The 23,787-nt window shown below is 49.1% G+C and overlaps 1 protein-coding gene across 2 annotated transcripts in view; it reads left to right on the top strand.

The window, feature by feature from the left end:
- CCDC88A (coiled-coil and HOOK domain protein 88A) overlaps positions 1-23,787 on the top strand; it is an 865,879-nt gene that overhangs the window by 626,757 nt on the left and 215,335 nt on the right. For both annotated transcript variants that reach the window (XM_086927667.1, XM_086927666.1), the window contains exon 20: positions 14,572-14,849. In XM_086927667.1, coding sequence (XP_086783793.1) covers positions 14,572-14,849 — 278 coding nt within the window. The remainder of the gene's footprint in view (positions 1-14,571; positions 14,850-23,787) is intronic.

Raw genomic sequence — 23,787 nt, 5'->3', positions numbered from 1 at the left:
AGCCACGGGCACCATTAAGAATTTTTCTAGTGGTGTTCTGGTGCTGTTCATCTACCAGGCTGGTACTTTGGCATTCGTACACAATATTACCAGGTGCTATTGTATTGATTCTTAGGTCTGCAGGGAGGGCTATCACAATTTGGCAGAGAGATCTCAATAGGTTTTTGTTAGACGGGGACCTGGAGGGTCGGCCGAGGACAAGGGGAGAGGCCTCCGGTGAGGGCCGTCTCCAGCGATCGTACAGACAAGTAACTTCCCCCCCCCACAGATGGACACCACACAAGGATGAGATCAACACTCTTTATATACGATTCTTGAAGCAAGGATATCAGCGATACAGTGAGATCGGGACACGAGGGTCCCTCAATTCTAGTCTCTGGAAGGGAAAGGGTAGCGGGACAGTCTTGGTACCGGTCTGGTACCGAAGTGGTAAGATGGGTAGCTCACAATCCTCGAGCTCGGAGTTCTGGACGGTCGGGCCGCGGCAGCGCCAGCAGGCTAGGATGATAAGTCTCACTTGAGGAGGGCCGCGGCGGCGCCAGCAGGCAAAGGCGATGGTTCACACAAGGATGGGCCGCGGCAGCGCCAGCAGGTCCCGACGAAGATGTAGGTTGCAGAGGGCCGCGGCAGCGCCAGCAGGCCAGACGATGGTTCACGAGGATGGGCCGCGGCAGCGCCAGCAGGTCCCGACGAAGATGCAGGTTGTAGAGAGCCGCGGCAGCGCCAGCAGGCAGGACGATGATTCACAAGGCAGGGCTGCGGCAGCGCCAGCAGTCCGTCAAGGATGAGTTCTTCAAGGTGTCTCTCAACTCCAGGATACAACTGCCTTCCTGCTCTGGAGCTGCCCCAGTTATAGGTCTGGCGCCCTTTGATGTCCGGACCCTCGCTCTTGGAGGTCGGGAGGTCCAGACACCCAGCAGGGGGGTGGAGCCAGCGCCCGGGGAGGCTGGGGGCGATCGGCACCTGGCGGGGGAGAGCCATCGACACTTCTCTCCCTCATTGACCTGCCAAGTGGTCCGCTCACCTCCTGGGTGGATGGTGGTGCCTCGATGTCGGGGCCTGGCCAGGCCCAGGGTTGGGGTCGAGCTGAGGCCACGCGGCCTCGTGGTGCAGTGTCCAAGATGGCGGCTGGGCCGGGGCAATGCTGCGGAGGGTGGCCCGGGCCGGCCGCTGTCGTGGTGTTCGGGGCAGGAGTCCCGTTGGGAACGGGTTGCGGGTTGCTTCTGGGGGTTGCCGGGGTGGTTCTTCTGGGGACACCGGGAGGGCCGGTGTTCGGGTCTTATTATGCGGGGAGGGAGCGGCCCCTTCACGAGGCCTGTCCAACATGCGTCCCCCCCAGCTGAAGGCGGGGAGAGTCACCCATCTTCTTGGGTACTTTCCTCGCCGAGGCGGAAAAAGCGTGACAGGCCGTCCGCGTTGGCGTGGTCTTGGCCAGGGCGATGCTCCACAGTGAAGTCCATCCCCTGCAGGGAGATGGACCATCGCAACAGTTTTGGATTCTCCCCCCGCATCTGCATCAGCCATTGCAGGGGTCTATGATCTGTTTGTACCCTGAAATTGGTACCGAAGAGGTAGCGCCGGAGTTTCTTGAGGGCCCATACTACTGCGAAGGCCTCCCGCTCGATGGTGCTCCAGCGCTGCTCTCGGGCCAGCAGGCGCCGGCTGATGAAGGCCACTGGTTGATCGACTCCCTCGGCGTTGAGTTGAGAGAGTACTGCCCCAATGCCATGATCCGAGGCGTCCGTCTGGACGATGAATTCCCGGCTGTAGTCGGGGGCCTGGAGCACGGGGGCGGTGCACATGGCGGCCTTCAACTTCTCGAAGGCCGCTTGACAGTCCGGAGTCCAGTTGACGGTTTTGGGGTTTTTCTTGGAGGTGAGTTCTGTGAGGGGCCCCACAATGCTGCCATAGTCCTTCACAAACCGCCGGTAGTATCCGGTGAGCCCCAAGAAGGCTCGGACCTCGGTTTGGGTGACAGGTGGCTGCCAGGACTGGATGGCAGCGATCTTGAGCTGAAGGGGGGCCACCAGACCGCTCCCCACTTGGTGTCCGAGGTAGGTCATGGATCCCTGGCCAATCTGGCATTTGCTGGCCTTGATGGTGAGGCCGGCCTGCTGGAGGGCGCGCAGGACTTCTCTGAGGTGGCGAAGATGGTCGGCCCAGTGACGACTGTACACAGCGATATCGTCCAGGTAGGCAGCACTGAATTCTTCGAGGCCCGCCAATACCTGGTTCACGAGTCATTTGAAAGTAGCTGGAGCGTTTTTCATGCCGAATGGCATCACTTTGAAATGGTAGTGGCCATCCGGGGTAGAGAAGGCGGATCGTTCTTAGGCTCTGGGGGTGAGGCCGATCTGCCAGTAGCCTGCTGTCAGATCGAAGATGCTCAGGTAGCGGGCAGCCCCCATACGGTCAACCAGTTCATCTGCCCAGGGAATGGGGTGAGCGTCGGTTCGGGTGACAGCGTTCAGGCCCCGATAGTCTACGCAGAATCGGAGCTCGGGGGTGGCGCCCGGGGCGGCAGCTTTGGGGACCAGTACGACTGGGCTGGCCCAGGGGCTGTCGGATGGCTCGATCACTCCTAGTGCGAGCATTTTCGAGACTTCGTCCTGGATGCAGGTGCGCACCCGATCCGGCACTCGGTACGCCCTGTGTCGAATAGGGGGACTATCCCCAGTGTCCACGTCGTGGAGGCACCAGGGGGTGACCCCCGGGGTGAGGGGGAACAGGTTCGCAAATTGCAGCAGGAGAGCCCGACAGTCTTGGCGTTGTTCCGGGGACAAGGCATCGGAGAGTCGGACCCCTTCCACGGAGCCATCTTTTTCACGGGTCCTCAGTAGGTCAGGGAGGGGCTCGGAGTCTTCTTCCGTCCCACTATCGGTTGCCATCAGTAGGCTGAGCTCCGAGCGTACGAAGTGGGGTTTGAGTCTGTTGGCGTGGAGGACCCGGAGGGGGTTCCGGGGGGACTCCATGTCTATTAGGTAGGTGACAGGGCCCTTGCGCTCAATCACCTTGAAGGGTCCTGTCCATTTGTCCTGCAAGGCACAAGGTTCGACCGGAGACATTACCCATACTTGCTGACCGGGCTCGAACTCAATGGAGGAGGCATGTTGATCGTACCATTTCTTCATGTCCTCTTGACTGGCCTCAAGATTGGCTTTGGCGAGTTCTCTGAATCGCCGGGTCTGGTTGCGGAGGGTCAGGAGGTACTTATACACGTCCGGAGGGGTCTTCTGGGGGGCCATCTCCCATCCTTCCTTAACCAGGCTGAGGGGCCCTCGGACAGGGTGTCCGTACAGGAGCTCGAAGGGGCTGAAACCGAGGGATTTCTGGGGGACCTCTCGGTAGGCGAAGAGGAGGCAAGGGAGCAGCACGTCCCATTGGCGTCGTAGGGGTTCTTCCAGGCCCATGATCATTCCCTTGAGAGTGCGGTTAAACCGCTCGACCAGTCCGTTTCCTTGCGGTTGATAGGGGGTCGTGAACCGGTAGGTGACCCCACACTGCTGCCAGAGAGACCTCATGTACTTTGAGATAAAGTTCGTGCCCCTGTCGCTGACGACTTCCCGGGGGAAGCCCACTCGAGAGAAGATCCCCATTAAGGCTCGGCCTACCACGGGTGCTGTTACGGTCCGAAGAGGAATGGCCTCGGGATAGCGGGTGGCGTGGTCCACCAGGACCAGGATGAACCGGTGCCCCTGTGCTGTTCGGGGGTCCAGGGGCCCCACAATGCCTATTCCCACCCGTTCGAACGGGGTGGTGACGACGGGAAATGGTTGCAAGGGTGCTTTGATTTTTCGGCCGCTCTTCCCGCTGGCCTGGCAGGTGGGGCAGGCCCGGCAGTGGTTGGAAACATCATTTCGCATTTTGGGCCAGTAAAAGTGTGTTACCAGGCGGTTGTATGTTTTGTCTTGTCCCAGGTGCCCAGCAAGGGGGACATCGTGCGCTAAGTTCAACAGGAAGTCCCTGAAGCGGAGGGGCACCACCAGCACCCGGCTGGCCCCCAACTCAGCAATTCGTTGCTCGCTGTAGAGTAGGCCATTCTCCCAATAGATCCAGTGTGCCCCGGCGGTGTCTCCGGCGCTCTGGGCGAGGGCTTGCTGTCGGAGTCCCTCGAGGGAGGGACAGGTCTTCTGTTCTTGCCGGAATTGTTCCTGGGTGGGTCCACCCTCTTGATGCCACTGGGCCAGTTCTGGAAGGTCCTGGAGCTGAGCGGGCCCTTCCTGGTTTTGTTCTGGGGGATTAGTACTGAGGGTGTCTCTCTCCGGGACGACCGGGGGAGGAGGTGCTGGCCACTCGGGTTCTTCGGGACTGGGGATGGCGCGGCCGGCCATGGACCGGGTCGTTACGCAGGCCCAGTCCGGGAGGCCCAGCATCCCCAGGTGCTCTCTTCTTTCAACTGCTGCCCAGGGGGAGCTTTCGAGGTCGTTTCCTAGGAGGCAGTCCACCAGGGGCATCATCGCGGACAGTCACTTTTAGCATACCGGACACTCCTCCCCACTCGAAGGGGACGCAGGCCATCCGACACAGGCTCTCTGAATTGTCAGCTGATCGGACGGGGCAAAGAACGTTTGGCAAGATCTGCTCCGGGGTTACCAGGTGACAGCGGACTGCCGTCACACTGGCCCCGGTGTCACGCAGGGCTTCAGCCTTGCGCCCATTGATGTTCACCCACTGGCTGTATTTTCTCGTGTTGGCGGGTAGGGGAGCCCGCGGGATCATGTCTCTTTCCCCTAGGCAAACCAGGGACATGGCGGCGGGTTCCCACTCGGGCTGTTCTTGGTCGTACTCTTCATACTCTTCGGGAGCTGGCTCTTCTCCCAGGGCGGCGGCAGTGACCTGGCGGGGTATAGGACTCTGGTTCTTCGGGCAGTTAGGGTCGTTGGCATAGTGGCCGGTCCGCTGGCACCGGTGGCAAGTAACGTTGGCTCGGAACCCGGGACGCATCGGGGGGTTTCCCCTACCGGCCGGGGGCGGGGTGTGGCTGGCGGGAGCTGTCGGGATGGTGTCTCTGCCCCGACCCTGGCCTCCTCCTCCTCGGGGCCGATGGGGACCTTGGTTGGTTCTGTTTGGCACACTGGGCCCACTTCGGGCAACTCGAGTGCTTTCCCATCGGTCAGCTTCGGCGGCTAGCTGCCGGGGTTCAGTCAGTTTACTGTCGAGGAGGTGCTGCCTGAGCTCGACGAAGCAATTGTTGGAGAGGTGTTCCCACACAATGAGGTTAAAGAGTTGCTCGTAGGTGGTTACATGACTGCCCTTGATCCACCCCTCGAAGGCTCTGCTGAAAAAGTTGACGTACTCCACCCAAGTTGTACCCGGGATCCGTTTGCAGTCGCGGAACCGCTGGCGGTACATCTCGGGCGTGAGTCCGTATCGAGTGAGGAGGGCGGCCTTCATGTGGTCATAGGACGTCATCTGATGATCCGGGAGCTGCAGCAGGGCGTCGCGCCCCTCATTGATGAACCTCCCCCATAACCCAGCTCCCCAGTCACTTCGATCAATCCGATGGGAGGTCATGGCTATCTCGTAGGCTTTGAACCATTGCTGGATATCGTCGTTCCGATAGTATTCTCTGACAACATCCTTGGGGATGTGGACTTTTGGTTCTGCAGTGCCCGGAGTGTTCGGGCGTTCGGGCACCCCGAGATCTTTATTCTGTTTCCGAATCTCTATTTCGGCTAGCTTGCACTCATGTTCGTATGCCAGTTTTTTCTCCTCGAGTTCCCTCTGTCTTTGTTTCTCTTCCCGCTCCTCTCGGAGCCGCAAATGTTCTAATGCTATCTTTTGTTCCGCCAATTTCAACTCTCCGTCCAACCGAAGCCGTGCCAACTCTAATTCATGGAGTCTGCTTTTCTCTCGTTCTCGGATCTCCTCCAGGGAGAGACCCGATCTCCTTCCTTTTGTCGAAGGGGTGTTTGTTTCCGGTGTCTCGAGGTTTTGGTTTTGGGGTACGGCCGTACCCGTTTCTGCCCAAGATTCTAGGGCGTGTTTGAAGTCCTCTTTCGTGCTCAGTCCGGTGGTAGCAATGCCTAGTTCTATGCAAAATTGCTTTAGCTCTCGGTGGTTGTACTCTTCTAGTTTCTCCATCTGGAATTTCTCTGTGGATCCGCTCTCTTTTGTTGTCATTGTGGTTGAGTCGTGGGGTGAGTTACTTTCTGTACGATTACGCGTTGGTTCGGATCGCGCCGCTGGCCACCAATGTTAGACGGGGACCTGGAGGGTCGGCCGAGGACAAGGGGAGAGGCCTCCGGTGAGGGCCGTCTCCAGTGATCGTACAGACAAGTAACTTCCCCCCCACAGATGGACACCACACAAGGATGAGATCAACACTCTTTATATACGATTCTTGAAGCAAGGATATCAGCGATACAGTGAGATCGGGACACGAGGGTCCTCTCAATTCTAGTCTCTGGAAGGGAAAGGGTAGCGGGACAGTCTTGGTACCGGTCTGGTACCGAAGTGGTAAGATGGGTAGCTCACAATCCTCGAGCTCGGAGTTCTGGACGGTCGGGCCGCGGCAGCGCCAGCAGGCTAGGATGATAAGTCTCACTTGAGGAGGGCTGCGGCGGCGCCAGCAGGCAAAGGCGATGGTTCACACAAGGATGGGCCGCGGCAGCGCCAGCAGGTCCCGACGAAGATGTAGGTTGCAGAGGGCCGCGGCAGCGCCAGCAGGCCGGACGATGGTTCACGAGGATGGGCCGCGGCAGCGCCAGCAGGTCCCGACGAAGATGCAGGTTGCAGAGAGCCGCGGCAGCGCCAGCAGGCAGGACGATGATTCACAAGGCAGGGCTGCGGCAGCGCCAGCAGTCCGTCAAGGATGAGTTCTTCAAGGTGTCTCTCGACTCCAGGATACAACTGCCTTCCTGCTCTGGAGCTGCCCCAGTTATAGGTCTGGCGCCCTTTGATGTCCGGACCCTCGCTCTTGGAGGTCGGGAGGTCGGGAGGTCGGGAGGTCCGGGATGAGTGAGTCCAGACACCCAGCAGGGGGGGTGGAGCCAGCGCCCGGGGAGGCTGGGGGCGATCGGCACCTGGCGGGGGAGAGCCATCGACACTTCTCTCTCTCATTGACCTGCCAAGTGGTCCGCTCACCTCCTGGGTGGATGGTGGTGCCTCGATGTCGGGGCCTGGCCAGGCCCAGGGTTGGGGTCGAGCTGAGGCCACGCGGCCTCGTGGTGCAGTGTCCAAGATGGCGGCTGGGCCGGGGCAATGCTGCGGAGGGTGGCCCGGGCCGGCCGCTGTCGTGGTGTTCGGGGGCAGGAGTCCCGTTGGGAACGGGTTGCGGGTTGCTTCTGGGGGTTGCCGGGGTGGTTCTTCTGGGGACACCGGGAGAGCCGGTGTTCGGGTCTTATTATGCGGGGAGGGAGCGGCCCCTTCACGAGGCCTGTCCAACAGTTTTGATGGCCCCTTTCACCTCAGAACATTTTGGAGTTCCTCAGGGGTCCGCATAGAGCCCCTCATTGTTCAATGTGTATATGGCCCCCCTGGTGACTCTGATAAAATCGGTTGGCATACAAATTGTTTCTTCCGTCGATGATGCGCAATTGCTCCTTACTCTAGGCCAAAAAACTCCAAATGCATTGAGTAATATCAAGTTCCCTACTAGTGGTAACACGTCATTTTAGAAGGAAAAAATGGGGTGGCAGCACCTTTTCCTTCCTGGCTGCGAGGGAGTGGAATGCTCTCCCACTACAGCTCCGTTCCACCGCGAACATTATGAACTTAAAACAACTTCTCCAGACATGACTCTTTGGGTCAGCCTTTTAGCTCTTTTATTAGTGGTGTTAAGATTTTACTGTAAGCGCACGGACACTCTTTGAGTAGCTCTATATAAATCCCCCCACCCCCCCCCCCCCCAAAAAAAATACTATTTGGATATCTATTGAATAGGTGAGCAATTTACGGTTACAAGCATTCATTAGAAGCTACTTACTTTCTGTAACGCTCTTTCTGGTGGATATACTATCTGACTGACTTGTCCTTCTCCCCATTTTGTGGGGTGTACTTCTAATAGGTCATATGGTCCAATTTTAAATTAAGTTCATTGACTCATTACCATCTGTCAGTTGCTCCGCGTCTAATGGCATGGAAGTTACTTTTATTAAAACTGATGTCAGCACACTGAGGCTGCATATGTATATGGCTCCCTGCTATCACTTCTGAAAGTGGTACAAAACCAATGCAGAGTGCTCAACTTATCCGCAGACAGGACCTGGTTCAGTCTGGTGCTTGAGGGAATCCAAAAGGTGAGGTATCTTCAGTTAAATAGAATATGCACCTGAAAGAGAGTTACTGAAAGGATGTTACTTATTCTTCCATGTATCTCCTTAACAAGAGGATACAATGGAAGTTGATATTGCCCATTCAGTATTTGGGCAGGTCCGTTTTGGTCAGGTTTTTTATGGTTGATATTGTGATATGCCACCCAATACAGTGTATAATCAGCTGTGTTCTAGTGGGTTTGTTGAAGCTGTACTGGGAGGTATTGCTTATATAACATTGTTATTATCTGAAAAGCATCTACCTTCAGGAGAGACCGGTGACGAAGCAGATGCTTGTAGCTGTTGTTTAAAATCTTTTCAAGATGTAAGGCTATCCACAGGTCGATTTCTTTTCACTACACCAGTTAAAAAGTGCATTTTCCTCTCAAGTGTTTCTGTGTGGCCGATATTGAATGATGCATTGAAGTAGTCAATTCCGGTCTGCTGAACATGATTCTGATTAGCTCCAAAGTGGCAGTGCTTAGTGTCCCTAATGCCTCAGGAAGGCTTTTGCAGCAGAATCGCAGCAACCTCCAGTTGCATCTTTGGGAATGTTTGATGTTTGCAGGTCATAACCTGTCAGGAAGATCAGGAAGTCAAATGGAAAGGAACGACATTTCTTTATGCTAGAAGATGCTTTAGGTTCTGCAGATGGTGTGAAGGGAGTCACCTTGAACCATAAAAGACCTTAGTGTTTGTGGTTCGGGATTTTGTTTTTGCAGTTTGGCAGATATGAATCATGAAACAGCGTGACAGTATTTTCAATTTTTATTATGAAAACCTCGAGCATGCTCCTTGTTTGAGGTTTCTCTGTTTCTTCCAGGGCCCTGTCACACTGGTCAATGGGATATTAATATAGTCTTGGTTCAGACTAAGGTTACACATTGCAGGTTTGTGCAAGTCTGTGATGTCAAGTGTCTGATTCAAAGCATTTTCATAGGGCCAAGAAATGGAGCTCAGTTGACATTTGCAGATGTTTCTCTACAACCAAGAGTGTAGGACCAAAGTTAGCTGTGGGGCATGTCCCTAGGTAAATGAGGGAACCTACGTCATGTTAGAAAGACAGGCACAATGGCCTAGTTGTCCATCTTAAAAAGTAGACAGCAGTCACATCTGCGCTTGGCTACTATTGCCTGTTTCTCTTTTATCATATCCTCCACGTCCTTAAAAAGCACATTAGCCTCCTCATCTCAGAGTTTCTTAAATGAAAAAATCTCTTGAATTCTACCATTTCCCATTTGTAGACCCTTTTCTTCACCCAATCTGCCCTCTTGCCCATATCCATTGAGGTCAGGATGATTACTGAAAATGAAATGAAATGAAAATAAGTTTTATAAAGCACTTGAATGCCCAAAAACATCTTGGCGCTGGTAGCAGAGCAGATGGATGGTTATGACAACTAGTTTTTAAGCTATAAAAAGTCAGGTCTTAAGATTCTTGCTAAAAACTAACATGATAGAACTGGTCTTTAATTTGAGAGGTAGGACATTCCACTGTTTGGTTGTGCCATGCACAAAACTTCTAAACCCCACCCCTCCACACACATTCTTCTAAAATGGTGCACTTTAAGGTTGACTGCTGAGGATGAGCGAAGTGGCCTAGCAGTAATATATCTGGTCAATTTATTTTTAAGATAGTCAGGGCCTTCTCCATGTAAGGCCTTAAAGGCGGTGCACAGCACCTGAAAATCTACCCTCTTATCAACTGAAAACCAGTGAAGCTCCACTAGAGCTTTAGCCACTGAGCTTAGTCTAGGCATTCCCAGCAATAGGCGAGCTCCGAGTTCTGCAGAATTTGTAGTTTGCTAAGAAGGTGTTTCTGTATATTGATACACAGACCATTACAATAATCTATTTTGGATAGAGGGAGGGCAGTTACCACTAGTTTCTTCAGCTCCAGAGGAATAAAAGGTAAGATCTTTCTAAGAATTTTCAACTTGAAAAAGGTGCTTCAAGTAATGGCATTCACCTGTTTGGCAAACGACAGATGGCTATCAAAAGTCAACCCCAGATTTTTCACCTTCGTGACTGCGGTTGGAATGGACCCAAGCTCCTCTGGCCCCCAATACGGGGACCAAAACAAAGTATTATTTCCCAGCAATAGCACCTCGGTTTTATTGGAATTCAACTTCAGACATTCAAGTCATTCCTTTGTTAACTTGTTGCATGCAATTGCTGAAGGTGGCCGCAGACTATTTATGGTAACCAGCAACTGAGACAATAATTTGCGTGCCATCAGCATAGTAGACAAACGAAAAACCCAAATTTCGAATCAATGTGGCTAGCGGAGCCATATAGAGATTAAACAGGGTTGGGCTCAGCGATGATCCCTGCAGAACCCAACATGGGAGAAAAAAAGAATCTGAGCAGTAGCCATCAAAAGACACTGACTGCACTCTGTCTTTGAGAAAGGAGGCTAGTAATGATAGAGCTGACCTACAAATACCCAGAGATTCAACATGGTCAATCAGAATCTTATGATTGACTGTGTCGAATGTCGTCGAAAGGTCAAGAAGGATGAGTGCTGCAGAGTTCCCCTCATCAAGGGATGCCCTTAGTTCTTCTGTGGCAGTATTGAGAGCCAGTTCCATACTGTGTTGGCAACAAAACCGAAACTTTGAATGATCCAGTAGATCATTTGATTCTAGGAATGAGGTAAGCTCTTTATTAATTATTGCCTTTTCTGCAATTTTGGAGGTCAGGGATCCAATGGAGACCGAGCGGGTGTTGAGAATTATTTCATTTACTTGTTCCGTCGACGGTGGTTAACCCCTCCCAATACCCATGACGAGCTGAGCTCGTCATGGGCCACAGCGCTCCGGTGCTCATGACAAGCTCAGCTCGTCATTGCCCGTGGAACACTCAGGTGCGGGGAGAATTCCCCTGCTGTGCTGAGCATTCCACGGGAGCCCGTGCACCTGTGACAAGCTCAGCTCGTCATGAGCACAAGAGCGCTGTGCCTCATGACGAGCTGAGCTCGTCATGAGCATGCAGGCGCTGTGTGTCGCCCCCTCCCCCCCAGCACAGCGGGGGAATTACCCCCGCAGCGAAGGGGTTAAAATGCAAAGAAAGATGGAAAAGTATCATTGACAGCGCTGAGTGATGGAGTAAGCGGGTTCACCAGCCCCAAATCAACCATTTTGATAATGTGCACAGCTGTGAAAACACTGTTCAAAGAGCTGGAGAAATAGTAAAAGTATCAAGAACTTTTTTTTTGAAAGCTAACGCAATCTCGTCACAAAGCGACTGACTACTTTCCACTTACTTTTGTTGACAGTAGTTAGCCAGTTTTTAAACTTGTAGAGTAAAGATCTTTACTAGGGTTTTTTGCTGTTACAATTTCTTGAGAAAAATAGGCCGCTTTTTACTTCATGATCTTAGACTTGTATTCTGCAATTTTTTGTTTGTATTTTGTATTTTTCTAATGGGTCATACTTACTGCGTTCATTAATGTGTCCCATTCCTTCCTGTCACTCACTTTCTGGATTTGGCATCCAAGGCTCTGCCCTGCACCACACTACTATTATTTGAAGCCTGTGTAGTCTCTAGGTGCTCTTCCCTTAGCACCACCCTTTTAATCCCTATGACTATCTTCTGCTGCAGCTCTTCTATTTCCAAGACCTTTCTCTTAAGACCTTTGATACCCAGATTATCTTCAGTCTCATTTACAATCTAGGGGTTCTCAATCAAATGTCTAAACCTGTCTGACTTGGGTGTGGACCGATTTCCTCAAATTTAACTCTGACAAAAAACAAGGTTTTGCTGGACTTTTCCACCAGTGGCCTTCGGAGATAGGCTCCTACACCCTGAAAATATGACAAGGATTTGAACTTCTTATTTGGTAAAGCTCTTGCCCTCTCTCCACAAATAACATACCTGTTTTTTTAATATTCACATGCCCAGGAAAATCATTCCTGCTATTCCTGCAGATTGAGAGTGTTCTCTATCTGGACATCTGGAGTTCAGTGGATACCTTACTACGAGGCTTCATATACTGCAGAATGCTGCTGCCCATCTCATTCTGAGTATTCCTCTTTGTTCTAACATTGCCAAAAATGTTGTTAGCCTACACAACTCCCCACTAAGGAGCTATCTATGTTTAAGCCGCTCTGTCTCTTCCATAAGGCTTTCATGCAAGACCCTGGGTACCTGCCATTGCTATTTTTTCTATACTGCCCCTCTCATACCCTACACTCTGTTTATCTCATTCTTCACTGTCTTCTCAAGATCTGCAGACATTGGAACCAGCTGCCTCTTTCATTGTTCCATCAGTCCAATCACATAGTGTTTCACAAGTCTTCTACATCCTGGCTTTAGTTCTTCTCCACCCAAACATATGTTTTTAGACTCAATTTGGTACTAGCACCAGAACACCCTTTGGCACTCATTAAATCGTATTCATCATCATTATGGATAAAAGGCTGCTCTGGGTGTGCACCACACACGATGGGGTACAAATTTAGTGAATACTTCTTTCCAATGCATTCTTTGAGAGAAGGCAGGTAATGTGCTGTAGAGACTTCGGGAACCACTTTCCTCCCATGGTGGTATCCTTGGTCACCTTCTACATATTGGGTGGTGGTGGTCCTGCACTGAATCTGGTGTGGTAGGGGTCAATCTCAATGCACACACTGGAACATAACAGTCACCCACTGGTAACATGTTATACCTAAAAGAAGTTCCAGTTAAAGAACCACGTGAAAAAATGTTTTGAAGGAAAAGGGAGGCTGGATCTCAAAGTGCCTTATTAAGGATTTAATCCTGAAGCTCTTTCTGTTCTGTTACACCCAGGGTAATTCCACAGTCACAATGTCCCCAAAATCACCAAAACAAATACAGTTCTATAAATGTTAATAAATAAAACTTGTATGTGGTTATAAATTCATAGTCCAGCATTCTTCCTAAACATAAGTGATATAGCCTGTACAAATCACCTCGCAGTCATACCTGTACAATTCTGCACAAAACTTGAAAACTCTGGAAATTGCACCCTCAGAATATGTGTGTGTTTAGAAAGGTAAACTGGCAACCCAGCTACATCTTTCACAGTCTCCACTGGCTTTACAAATGGCAAGAAGAATGCTTCTTCTTTTTACTTTTCTCAATAAAAATTTGCCCTGCATATAATTCCTTATGGTGGTTGCTGTTGATGTTTCCAGTAACAACAACTTTAACCTTCATTCAATTTGTTCGGTTATCAAGGATGATATACATCTATTTACTATGGAAAATTATATAGGTCGATGCTTTCCACTAATAGGATTAAAAGGTGCATCGATCAGGACCGAACGGCCACGTGGAAGAAGGATTTTAATATGTTTATTGTATTTGAAAGAAGCAATGTAGGTAAAAGAGAGTCATCCATTTTTGTCTGTGGACTAGCGTGGCCATTATAGACAGTGGTGTGCTGTATCTTTATACAGAACAATCGCAGAAGTGAGGGATTCTAATACAGTGTTGCGCTAGATCAGTCCCTAGAATTACCAGTTTGCTAAAACATTTTCAACAGTCCCATCTGTTGGGGTCATTTTAAATGGTAAGTCTCTATAGAAGGTCCACAGATTTAATCAAATTTACTAAAATAACAACTTCCTTTCAATCCATTCTATCAGCAGCTTCCAGCAGGTTATCTGTTTTTATCTCCAGTATGCTTTTCATCATATTGCTTATGTTCATACTTGGAAATATCTTCCTGAATCAGGATGGGAATTCTTCTGCTGGTGCATCTAATGAGTGTGTGGATATCCTTTCAAGCTTCCAGGGTCATTACACCCTTAAGAGGCTCTTAAACTCCAGTTAATTTAAGAGAGAATACTTTCACAGGTGTCTAGATTCAAACTTGAGCTCATCCATGTGTCTGCATGTGAACTGCATTCGATCAAGCCTCCTTGAATTCGCCACATGATGCATCACCTGGGAATGTACTTAGAAATATTATAGTATATGCCTGGATTTTTCTGCCTAGCAGTAGAATTTAAAATTATAATATCTTGTATACAAAACTGGCTTCGTTTATACACGCAGATGTAGGTATTATTTCTATTTGCCACTTATGAACTCTCTTATGTGTCAGTTCAATATTTTGAAACTGATTTTAAACAAATACATTTCAAAACTCTTTTTTGGTTCACGTTGAAAAAAAATGCATTGATTTTCCATATGTTATGTAACATTTGAAGGCTGCTCTTGCGTTTTATAATAATCAGAGGTTTCATGTTGTCATCTGCATGTCATATCAAATCCATTTAGATTAGTACCTTCTTTGAGCTAGAATTTCTATTACTTTGCAATTTCTGATGAACCTTTTGTTGTTACAGGTTGAAAACTCCACCCTGAATTCTCAAAGCAACTCTCTTATGAACCAGAATTCACAACTGTTAATTCAACATTCTGGTTTGGAAAGTGAAAATGAATCTGTAATGAAGGAGCGAGAAGAACTGAAATGCTTGTATGATGCTTTGGTTAAAGATCACGAAAAGCTGGCACATCTTCATGAACACCAAGCTGCAGAGTATGAATCTCTTATTGCCAAACATGGAAATTTGAAATCTGTGCATAAAAATCTGGAGGTTGAACATAAGGAACTTGAAGATAGGTAATTTTCAGTTGCTGGGTACTCTCTACCTTGTGGTGCTATTTAGGGAAACGTGTGGTTCCCATGCTCTAATTTGAGGTGGTGAAATTGGTGAATGTTCACCACCGTTCCCTGTCTGGATCCACTAAACATAGAAGACCCAGGCAGAGAAATAATAATAGAACTCACAAGCAGAGAGAAAGCTCATTATGTCACACCATTATTTTTTTGTTTCTCTGTAACGTTTGTCAAAATGATGGGTCTTTAGGTATGGCAGACCGTCTTTCACTGGAAAGCCAGAGACAAGACACTGAAGGAGCTGGTTTCTCTTGTATTGGGTCTTCGTTAGTGGACAGTCTACAACTGGGATTGATGTAGACCAAGAGATTATAAATAATTTACATGCATTACATAAAATGATTGTTGAATATTTTCATAATTGATTTGAATCATGTGTTTTCCTATGTTAAAATGTGTTACTGGCCTAGTTTTTCTCAAGTCATACTTTTAGCTTGCTGATGCTTTAAGGTGTGGTGCATATTAAGTCAGGAAAGCACATTTCTTCTCATCCTAGTTACCCTGTACTCCACCTGACATAATTGTGTCTAGCACCAGGACATTGTAGGGTAACAAAGTGGTTTACAACGTATTATTCATTCATAAGTAATCTTTTTAGTAAAGTAGCCTGTCTTTTTGTACTAAAGAAGGCATGCATAGTTAGTCAATGGTGCAACCTGCATGTCACATGTTCATATCCTACTGGGTGGATTTAGTCTTTAAATTTTCTAGGTTGGACCCAATTAGTACCATTATTGGCTAATAATTATAGCTTTTGATAATTAGGTAGCAAACACTTAAAACTGGTGGAGAAAATGTTGTGTAAAGGGATACTGTTGTGGATAGCTGCTATCGACATTGTGGGTGAATTTCACTACACTGTTGTGAAGACTACATATTCTGATGGCTACTGCTGATTACTTACTTGGAAAATACTGCATCCAGAAATGTTAAGTCAGTATTCCTGCACGCCAGTCGGTGGCATCGTGCGGCTTCACACTGACGTTCCTCTACAGAAGTGGTAGATGGACCCACATATAAGTGTCACCTATGCGTGCTTACGTCAGTTCCTTTCTTCCCACACCTTCAAACTCGAATCCAGAACTACTCTTTGGTCTTTGTAGACCCTTTTTCAAAATTTCTACCCAGTATGCAAAGGAAATTGACTTACCCTAAAACAACAGGGTTCAAGCTGTGAAATGACTGCTGCAAACAACTGTCAGTGACGGGCCCTTACGAATTATGTTTGTTGTTTGTTTTGTTTGTTATGTTTGTTGCCTGGGGGCGAAGCACAATTCCAGGGCCTGCGGTGAATGCAGTAAGATGAATCCAAGGCCTAGGGGACCACGAGGCAAAGTTGTTTGTCGCAAAACAATGGAAGACTTCACTCCATGGCCGTTCGGAGTTGAAAGGAGGGTCCAGTTCCTGTTCCCGCGCCAGATGTCATCCTCTGCAGCAGATCATCATTGCAGTCCATGTTTTCTGAAAAATCCAAAAAGAAGTATAAGAAATCTAACCTGGAATTGGCCCCTTCCAGCTACTCTCAAACTCCAGAGGAGATGTGAGACTATCAGCATGCCTCTTGTCTTTGTCCCAATCAGGGCTATGTTCCATCTTGTAACAAATGCGAATGCAGTTTCCCCCTGTGGCCCCCATCATGCCTGGTTCAAAGTGTAGATCCGGGGATGTGGGGCCACAACCTTTAGCACATAAGCAGAGAGGTGGAGAGCAGGCCACTGTATGTCCCCTGAAGTATCAATGTAATCACAAAAATTAGTATGGCAGCGCAAGGAATGAAAAAAGAGTGATAAAAGATAGACTATTACTTAATCCTATAGAAACAATCAGACATCCAAAGTTTGTATGTCACAGGACTTCTGCCAAGCTTTTAAAGCAAGTCATCTTTTATGGAAGAAGAAATCTCACACACGTAGTAGTGTCTTGCTTCATCATCAGCATCCTCTCCCCACCCTGGTAGGTCAGTGCCACCAGGGCAGACTCAACCTCCTCGAAGACTTTAAGGAAGAAGGACGTTCTTAGGTAAAAACTACTGGAAATGGCGGGAGCCAGACTAACTAAAAATACCTTTGGGTTCCTCGATATTTCACCTTTATTGTTGAGGACCTCAGGTATATTTAAAAACAAAGATGAGAGAGTACACAGAGGACAATGACTCAGACCTGTCTCTTATCTGACAACATGTTTCTGCACTTCAATTATAGATTAACAGGCCTGGAGCATTCTTCAGGGTTTATGAATGCCTTAACTAGCCTCAGTGGCTCTAATAGCTACACAGACAATTGTTGCTATTGTGCGTAAACTAACAATGTCACAGATTAATCCTACCTGATACTGGATCTATGTAGGTACATTAATCCTAGAGTTTAGGGGATAACGGCTTTCTGGTCAAGGAGGGGGTGATGTCCTTTGTAGTCGCACATCCATCAAAAGGTACATCACTCGGGGTCACCTACATGTAACTGCTCCCGCACATCTCCATTCTGAAATAGCACTCTACACAGATGGTTGTGTATCTATGAGATAGAGAACAAGGCTCTGGGTTGGTTTTCTTCTTTTTCAAAAGATCATAGTTTCAAGTCTATGAAAACCCTTTCTACTCTGAGACCTTAGCAATTGAGTGTGGAGTTCCTCAGAGCTCACCTTCAAGTCCCACACTTTTTAGGTCTCGCCTGGCCTGAGCAGCGCGCATGCATTGCTCTCGCCATGCGACGGCTTCTTGGAATCAATACGCATTCCGAAGCTTTCTGAGGCAGACTTGAAGCCCCACCCATCTTTTTCATTCGCTGGCGTCATCCTACATACTAAACGCTGGCTCACAATTCAACAGGATGCTTCTTAGTCCCTCCTTGTTACCACCATGCCCACTTTGTCCCCGCCCACCAGGATTGGATCTCTCACTTGCGGAGTTGCACACTGTCTTTTAAGAATGGGTGAGCACTTTTTTTTCATTCTCTGCCCCAAGGTCATGCTAGGGTGCATGCCTGGCAGTCGCGGCTGGTGACATTTGAAATAGGCGGGGCGTAAAATCGGACTGACTGCCTCATAATAATAAAAATAAAAATAAATGTAAAAAAACGTAACTTGGCTTGGCTTCCCGCTCTGGCTCTCGACTCGAGTCCTGTCCCGAGGGCCGATACTGCAGACTCCCGCGCGCCATCCTGGATTTTTTTGAATGCCTCCCTCGTCACCGAAGGCTGCAGGCAGCCTCCCTCCCCTCCATGGCAGCCGGCGCTGATTGGTTCGGCCGGCTGCCCTAAATACGTCATGTCTCCTACTCTGCATGCTGCAGAACGGAGAGTGGGAGGAGGCTTGGGGGAGCGGCTTGCCCACTGTTGCTAATACTGTCTGTTTGGACAGCCTCTCAGGCTGTCCAAACAGTCCGTATTCACAACAGTGGGCAAGCCACTCCCCCAAGCCTCCTCCCACTCTCCGTTCTGCAGCATGCAGAGTAGGAGACTGAGGCTCGAGGAAGTTTGCTGACTGATTTCTCGCCGTGCGAGAAGGGCAGGCAGAAACAAATGGTAGTTATAAATAAATAACTACCATTTGTTTCTGCCTTCTTCTCGCACGGCGAGAAAACAGGGGCGGCGCCCAAACGCCCCCACGGTAAAACCGCCACTGATGCCTGGGGTTTGCTCCCTCTTCGATGTGCTCATATACACTAAATTTGGACGCCAGAAGTTTTAAACGGTATTAGTTTTGACTATTACGTATTTTGTTTTGTAGAGCCGCCTCCGAGCGTCGAACCAGGTTCCCCAGGCACAAAGTCCGGTCTGCAGTTCTGTAAGTTACGCCACATTAGTGGCTTCAAAAGCAAGCTTGTATTTTTTAAGTAAATGCAGTTTTCTGAGACGACGACGTGCTGTTCGGTTCATCTGCACCACTGTCCTTTCCACTGCGGCTGTCAATCAGACATGTCAGTTATGTGACTTAGGGAGAGGGCTACGACGTCACTGCCCTTTACATGCCTGGTTGAGAAATTGGCTGCGGGTGAGTAAGCAGCTGTTTAATGGCGTCCACTTTGTGGGCTATGTCACTAGTCACACACTCACCGCAGCCTCTTCTGCAGTATGCAGGAACAGTACAGAAGTGCCTGAGCCCCCTGCCCCATCCCCCTGCTTATACAGTGTGTATGCCACGCCCTCCGTGATGTCCTTAATCTGATTTCATAAAGCAATCATCCACATTTCCATTATATGACGTTAGGAGCATCAGGTGCGTGCAAACAATTACTCACCTTTTGTTCATTATCCAGTTATTCTATAAAAATACAGCTGCAGTTCCCGAGACGCCTCGATGGGATGAGAGCTCCCATCAGAAAAACATGCGCAATTCGTTTTCCCCTTACACTGCATTGTGTAAGTGTAAGCTGCCACGTCTGGTTTGTAAGGTGATGAATAGTAAGAAAGTGAATACGATGCAAACAAGCATTGGCGCCTGTTACCTACAGAGTTAATAGATTTCTGCTTCACGGTTTCAGCGGATGGGATAATCTCTATCTAAATTGTGATGCAGCTACTGCCTCCAGTAGCCCTAAGGAAGAAAGGGCTGGGCCCTCTCTTGTGGAACCCCCCTCCTTTGGATTTGCTACAAATAGAAGGTTTAGAGACCCTCGCCAGTTGCGGTCCACGCTTGGGCCCCCAGTAGGGCTGAACGCCTCCTCGACTCCAGTCACTTAATCCTAATATCCGGCCCTCTCTCTTCCTGCTATTGCTGAGTGACTGCTGTTTGTCTTCGCTGCTGTTCTGCTCTCTCCACCCCAACCCCGCCGCCTCTGCTAAAAGCCTTCTTCACTACAGCCACTTAATCTTAATATCATGCCCTCTCTTCCTTCTATTGCTGAGTGACTACTGTTTGTCTCAGCTGCTATTCTGCTGTCTACGCCCCAGCCCCGCTGTCTCTGCTGAAAGCCTCTTCCACGCCAGTCACTTAATCCTATAATATTCGGCTCTCTCCTCCTTCTGCTGACTGGCTGCTGTTCGCCTGCTGTACTGCTATGTGTCCACGATCTCACCTCCCAATGCCTCTCAGTCCTTGCAGTCGAAATCAATAACGTCGCTCCTCTCCAAAGCAAAAAGAAAAGGACCATTCCCTCAGCACCTTGGTTAAACAGATCCCTCTATGAAGAAAGGAAGCACCTAAGACTCCTGGAGAAACAATGGAGGCAAGTGCCCTCCACCGAGAATTTGGCCACGCTTCGTGCAGCAAGATCCATGTACCACAAACACATCTTCCTTGGGAAAGCATCACACTTCAGAACCCTCCTTGACTCAGCCAAAAATAGACCCAAAAACTATTTGATCTCCTCAAGAATACGAACTGCTCTCCCCCAAACTCCAAGTGTGAGGATTCTACAAAGAAAGCTGAGGATTTCGCTGTATTCTTTGACAAAAAAGTGAAATCACTTGTGGATCAGGGCGCTCATCCTACCCTCCCAGAGGAGCGCAAATCACTAACCATTTGACAGAATTTCGACCCCATCTCTGAAGATGTCCTCCTCAAGTGCATCCTCGAAACAAAGCCCTTCAACCATTCTCTTGACCCCATCCCTAGTGCCATTGCCATTGACTTCTATACCCATTCTCTTCCCTATTGGACCACTCTGGTCAACCTCTCCCTCTGTCAAGGCTCCCTTCCTGTTCCCTGTTCCTGTTCCCTGTCACCCCTCTGCCTAAAAACCCATTGCTGATGCGAATGACCTCAACAACTTCCGCCCCATCACTAACCACTAACCCAACTTCTCTTTACCTGGAACAAGGATAATATCTGCACATCAGGAGTCCGTCAATGCCTGTCCTCTCTATTTGCTTGGCTAGCAAGAGCCTGCCTCAAGTGCAATGAGGACAAATCGGACATTTTACTCTACGGCCAATTTCCAACTGACTTTAGGGAGTCCTTTTGGCCCAGTGGATTACCTTGCCCCAAGGGAGATGGTGGGATAGCTAAGAATCTAGGAGTCTGGTTTGGTGCCGATCTATGTTTCCGGAACAAGATTTCGAGACTGGCTGGGACTTGCTTTGGCACCCTGACCACCCTTCGAAGATTCTTTCCCCTTCTCCCCCAAGCGGCCAAAGAAACGGTAGCCAGAGCACTCGTGCTCTCCCGCCTGGACTACGCGAATGCCCTTTACATTGGGGCACCTGACTTTCTGATTAGAAAGCTACAGGTAGTCCAGAATGCGACGGTGAGACTCCTCTACAACATTCCTAGGAGGCTCAGCGTTCGTAAGCAACTGAGGGAGCTTTATTGGCTTCCAGTGGCCCTAAGAGTGCGTTTTAAGGCTCTGGTACTCGTTTATAAAGCCCTGCATGGACCTTGTCCACCCTACCTTGCAAAAAGATTTGCCTTTTACCAACCGACCCGTCAGCTGCGATCTGCCACCCGAAGGCAGGTGGTCGTCCCCAGATTTAAGAGAATTCGCCTGGGGGGGCAATCTCTGACGGTACGGGGAGCTCAGATGTGGAAAGCCCTTCCTGATGCTCTAAGATATTCCCCCAACCTGATCAATTTTAAAGCACTGAAACAGCCCTGCTGCAAGTGATAGATGACGCGCTGCGGATACTAGATTCGGGGGGTCTTGTCTTCTAATTCTCCTTGACCTTTCTGCAGCCTTTGACACTGTCAATCACAACACCCTCCTCAACACTCTTCAACAGAGAATGGGCATGGAGGGCACTGTGCTTAAATGGTTTGCTTCCTTCCTCTCTGATAGATCCCAAATGATCAAAATAGTGGACAGTCTGTCATCTCCTTTGGCGGTGGGTCAAGGTGTTCCTCAAGGCCCTATACTTTCACCCACATTGTTGAATCTCTATTTGGAACCACTGTGAAATCTCCTAAGTAAATCCGGGGTCCACTATCATCTCTACGCAGACGACACTCAAATCTATCTCAAGGTTGCCTCCACTCACGATCTCTCCGTCCTAAGCTCTACTCTGGACTCCATTAAAAACTGGATGTCAACACATCAACTGATTCTGAATCCCTCCAAAACTGAATTCCTCCTCCTCTCCTCCTCACTTTCTCCTCCCCTGGTTCAATCATGGATGGACCAGATGAATCTACTGAACAATAAACCCATCATTGTCGACAGCACAAAATCCCTTGGTGTCATACTCGACACAAAACTCAATCTACTCTCCCACATTAATTCTGCTCGATACCAACTACGCCTTCTCTGGGGGATTCGTCGCTTCTTCCCGGAGCATGACCTTAAAACCCTGGTCCAATCGCTGGTCCTCTCCAGACTGGACTACTGCAATTCTCTTCTTACTGGCCTCCCCAAATCCCACCTGTCCCTCCTTAAGTCTGTTCTCCATTCAGCAGCTCGTTTCATTTATGGGGCCAAAAGAAGCGACCACATCACAACCATGTTATCCACCCTCCGTTGGCTTCCCATCAAGCAAGATTTATCTACAAGACTGCCTGCATCACCCACAAAGCCTTGCACTCCTCCTCTCCTCGCTATCTGGCGAATAAACTGAAACTCTCTGGAGGCTCTAGACCATCACGAAATGCAGAAAATCTACTGCTTGAACCTCCCAATTTCAAGAAGGAAAGATCGATGGCCCAATCCTTTTCAGGCAACGCAGTGAGAATCTGGAACTAACTTCCGCCTCAGCTCCGGACCACCACCTCCTCCCAGGCCTTCAAAACTGACCTCAAAGTTCTCCTCCTTCAAAGACACTTCCAAACTTAATTCATGCCCTCCCTATTATCTGAAGGAAGACCCTTTAGTATAGAAAATATCTATTCGCCATGACTATAGAAGTGCCTTCCCAGTGTGTTTGTGTGGTTTTTGAGAGACTGCCATTTATTGCAGTTATACCCTTTTACCTGTGTTTGGTACTCTTTTGTAACATGCACACGTCACTGTTCTCTTGTAACACACTGTTTGCTACCTCTTATATTTTGTTTGCTTTCGATACTTGCACATGTGCCACCATTGCCTACGTAACGTTTGTTCTTGTGTTTGAGTGTCCTCCATTTATTGTAGTATTATACCTCTACTTGTACTTTGTACGCTTTTGTAACCTGCACACGTCACTTTTTCCTCCTGTAATGCACCGTTTGCTACCTCTTGTATTTTGTTTGCTCACGATTGTCACTTTTGCCTCATGTAATGTAACTTTTGCTTTTGTAATTTGTTCCCTTGTAATTTTCTCATGTTTCAGTTCTGTTCCTATTGTGAAGCGCTCTGACACCCTCGGGTAAAGTCTGCGCTATATAAAAAGCATAAATAATGTCTCCAACTGCACACTCACACACCCCTGGTCACCTGTGCGTGCACTCGGTGCACTACACGTCCATATCATACCTGGCAGCCCAGCCCTCTGTTTTATGATGTTGCCACTCAATGCATGCTGCACTTTGCCTGTTCTCAGTGCTCTGATACCTGCTCAGGTGTGGTTAGCGCTTCATAAGACAACACATACGTAAATAAAGTAAGTCTGTATTCATGTATGAGTAAAACAAGAAACTGTAAGCTCTATCACAGGGGCTTTAGAGATGGTTAGAAGGGCTGCCGTAAGTGACGTCTATTCGCGTGTCTTGTGACATTAAAGTTACAAGAGAGTGTTATGAAACAGACGGGGTTCCTTGTGCCCTGGGAAGGGGTAAACAGGGCACAGAAGCAAGTTTGCCTCACAGGGCTCTCACCAGACACAGGGCGAGGCATTCTGGGCGGAAACATTCATATTTTGTTGTCAAAACGGCATCTGTGCGTGGCATTAGATGGCACTGGGGACCTATGTTTGACACCCTAAGTCCACATTTCAACCTCCCCCCCCCCCCCCCTTCCACCTCCCTCCCACAACCCCCCCTTCAAATGATGGGTAAGAACCCAAAGATAGGTTGTTCCTAGGGGCGCTCTAGCCTGAGT

The sequence above is a fragment of the Lissotriton vulgaris genome, chromosome 6 (genome assembly GCF_964263255.1).
Source record: "Lissotriton vulgaris chromosome 6, aLisVul1.2, whole genome shotgun sequence".
Classification (NCBI taxonomy): domain Eukaryota; kingdom Metazoa; phylum Chordata; class Amphibia; order Caudata; family Salamandridae; genus Lissotriton; species Lissotriton vulgaris.
This window is presented reverse-complemented; position numbering and strand designations above follow the sequence as displayed.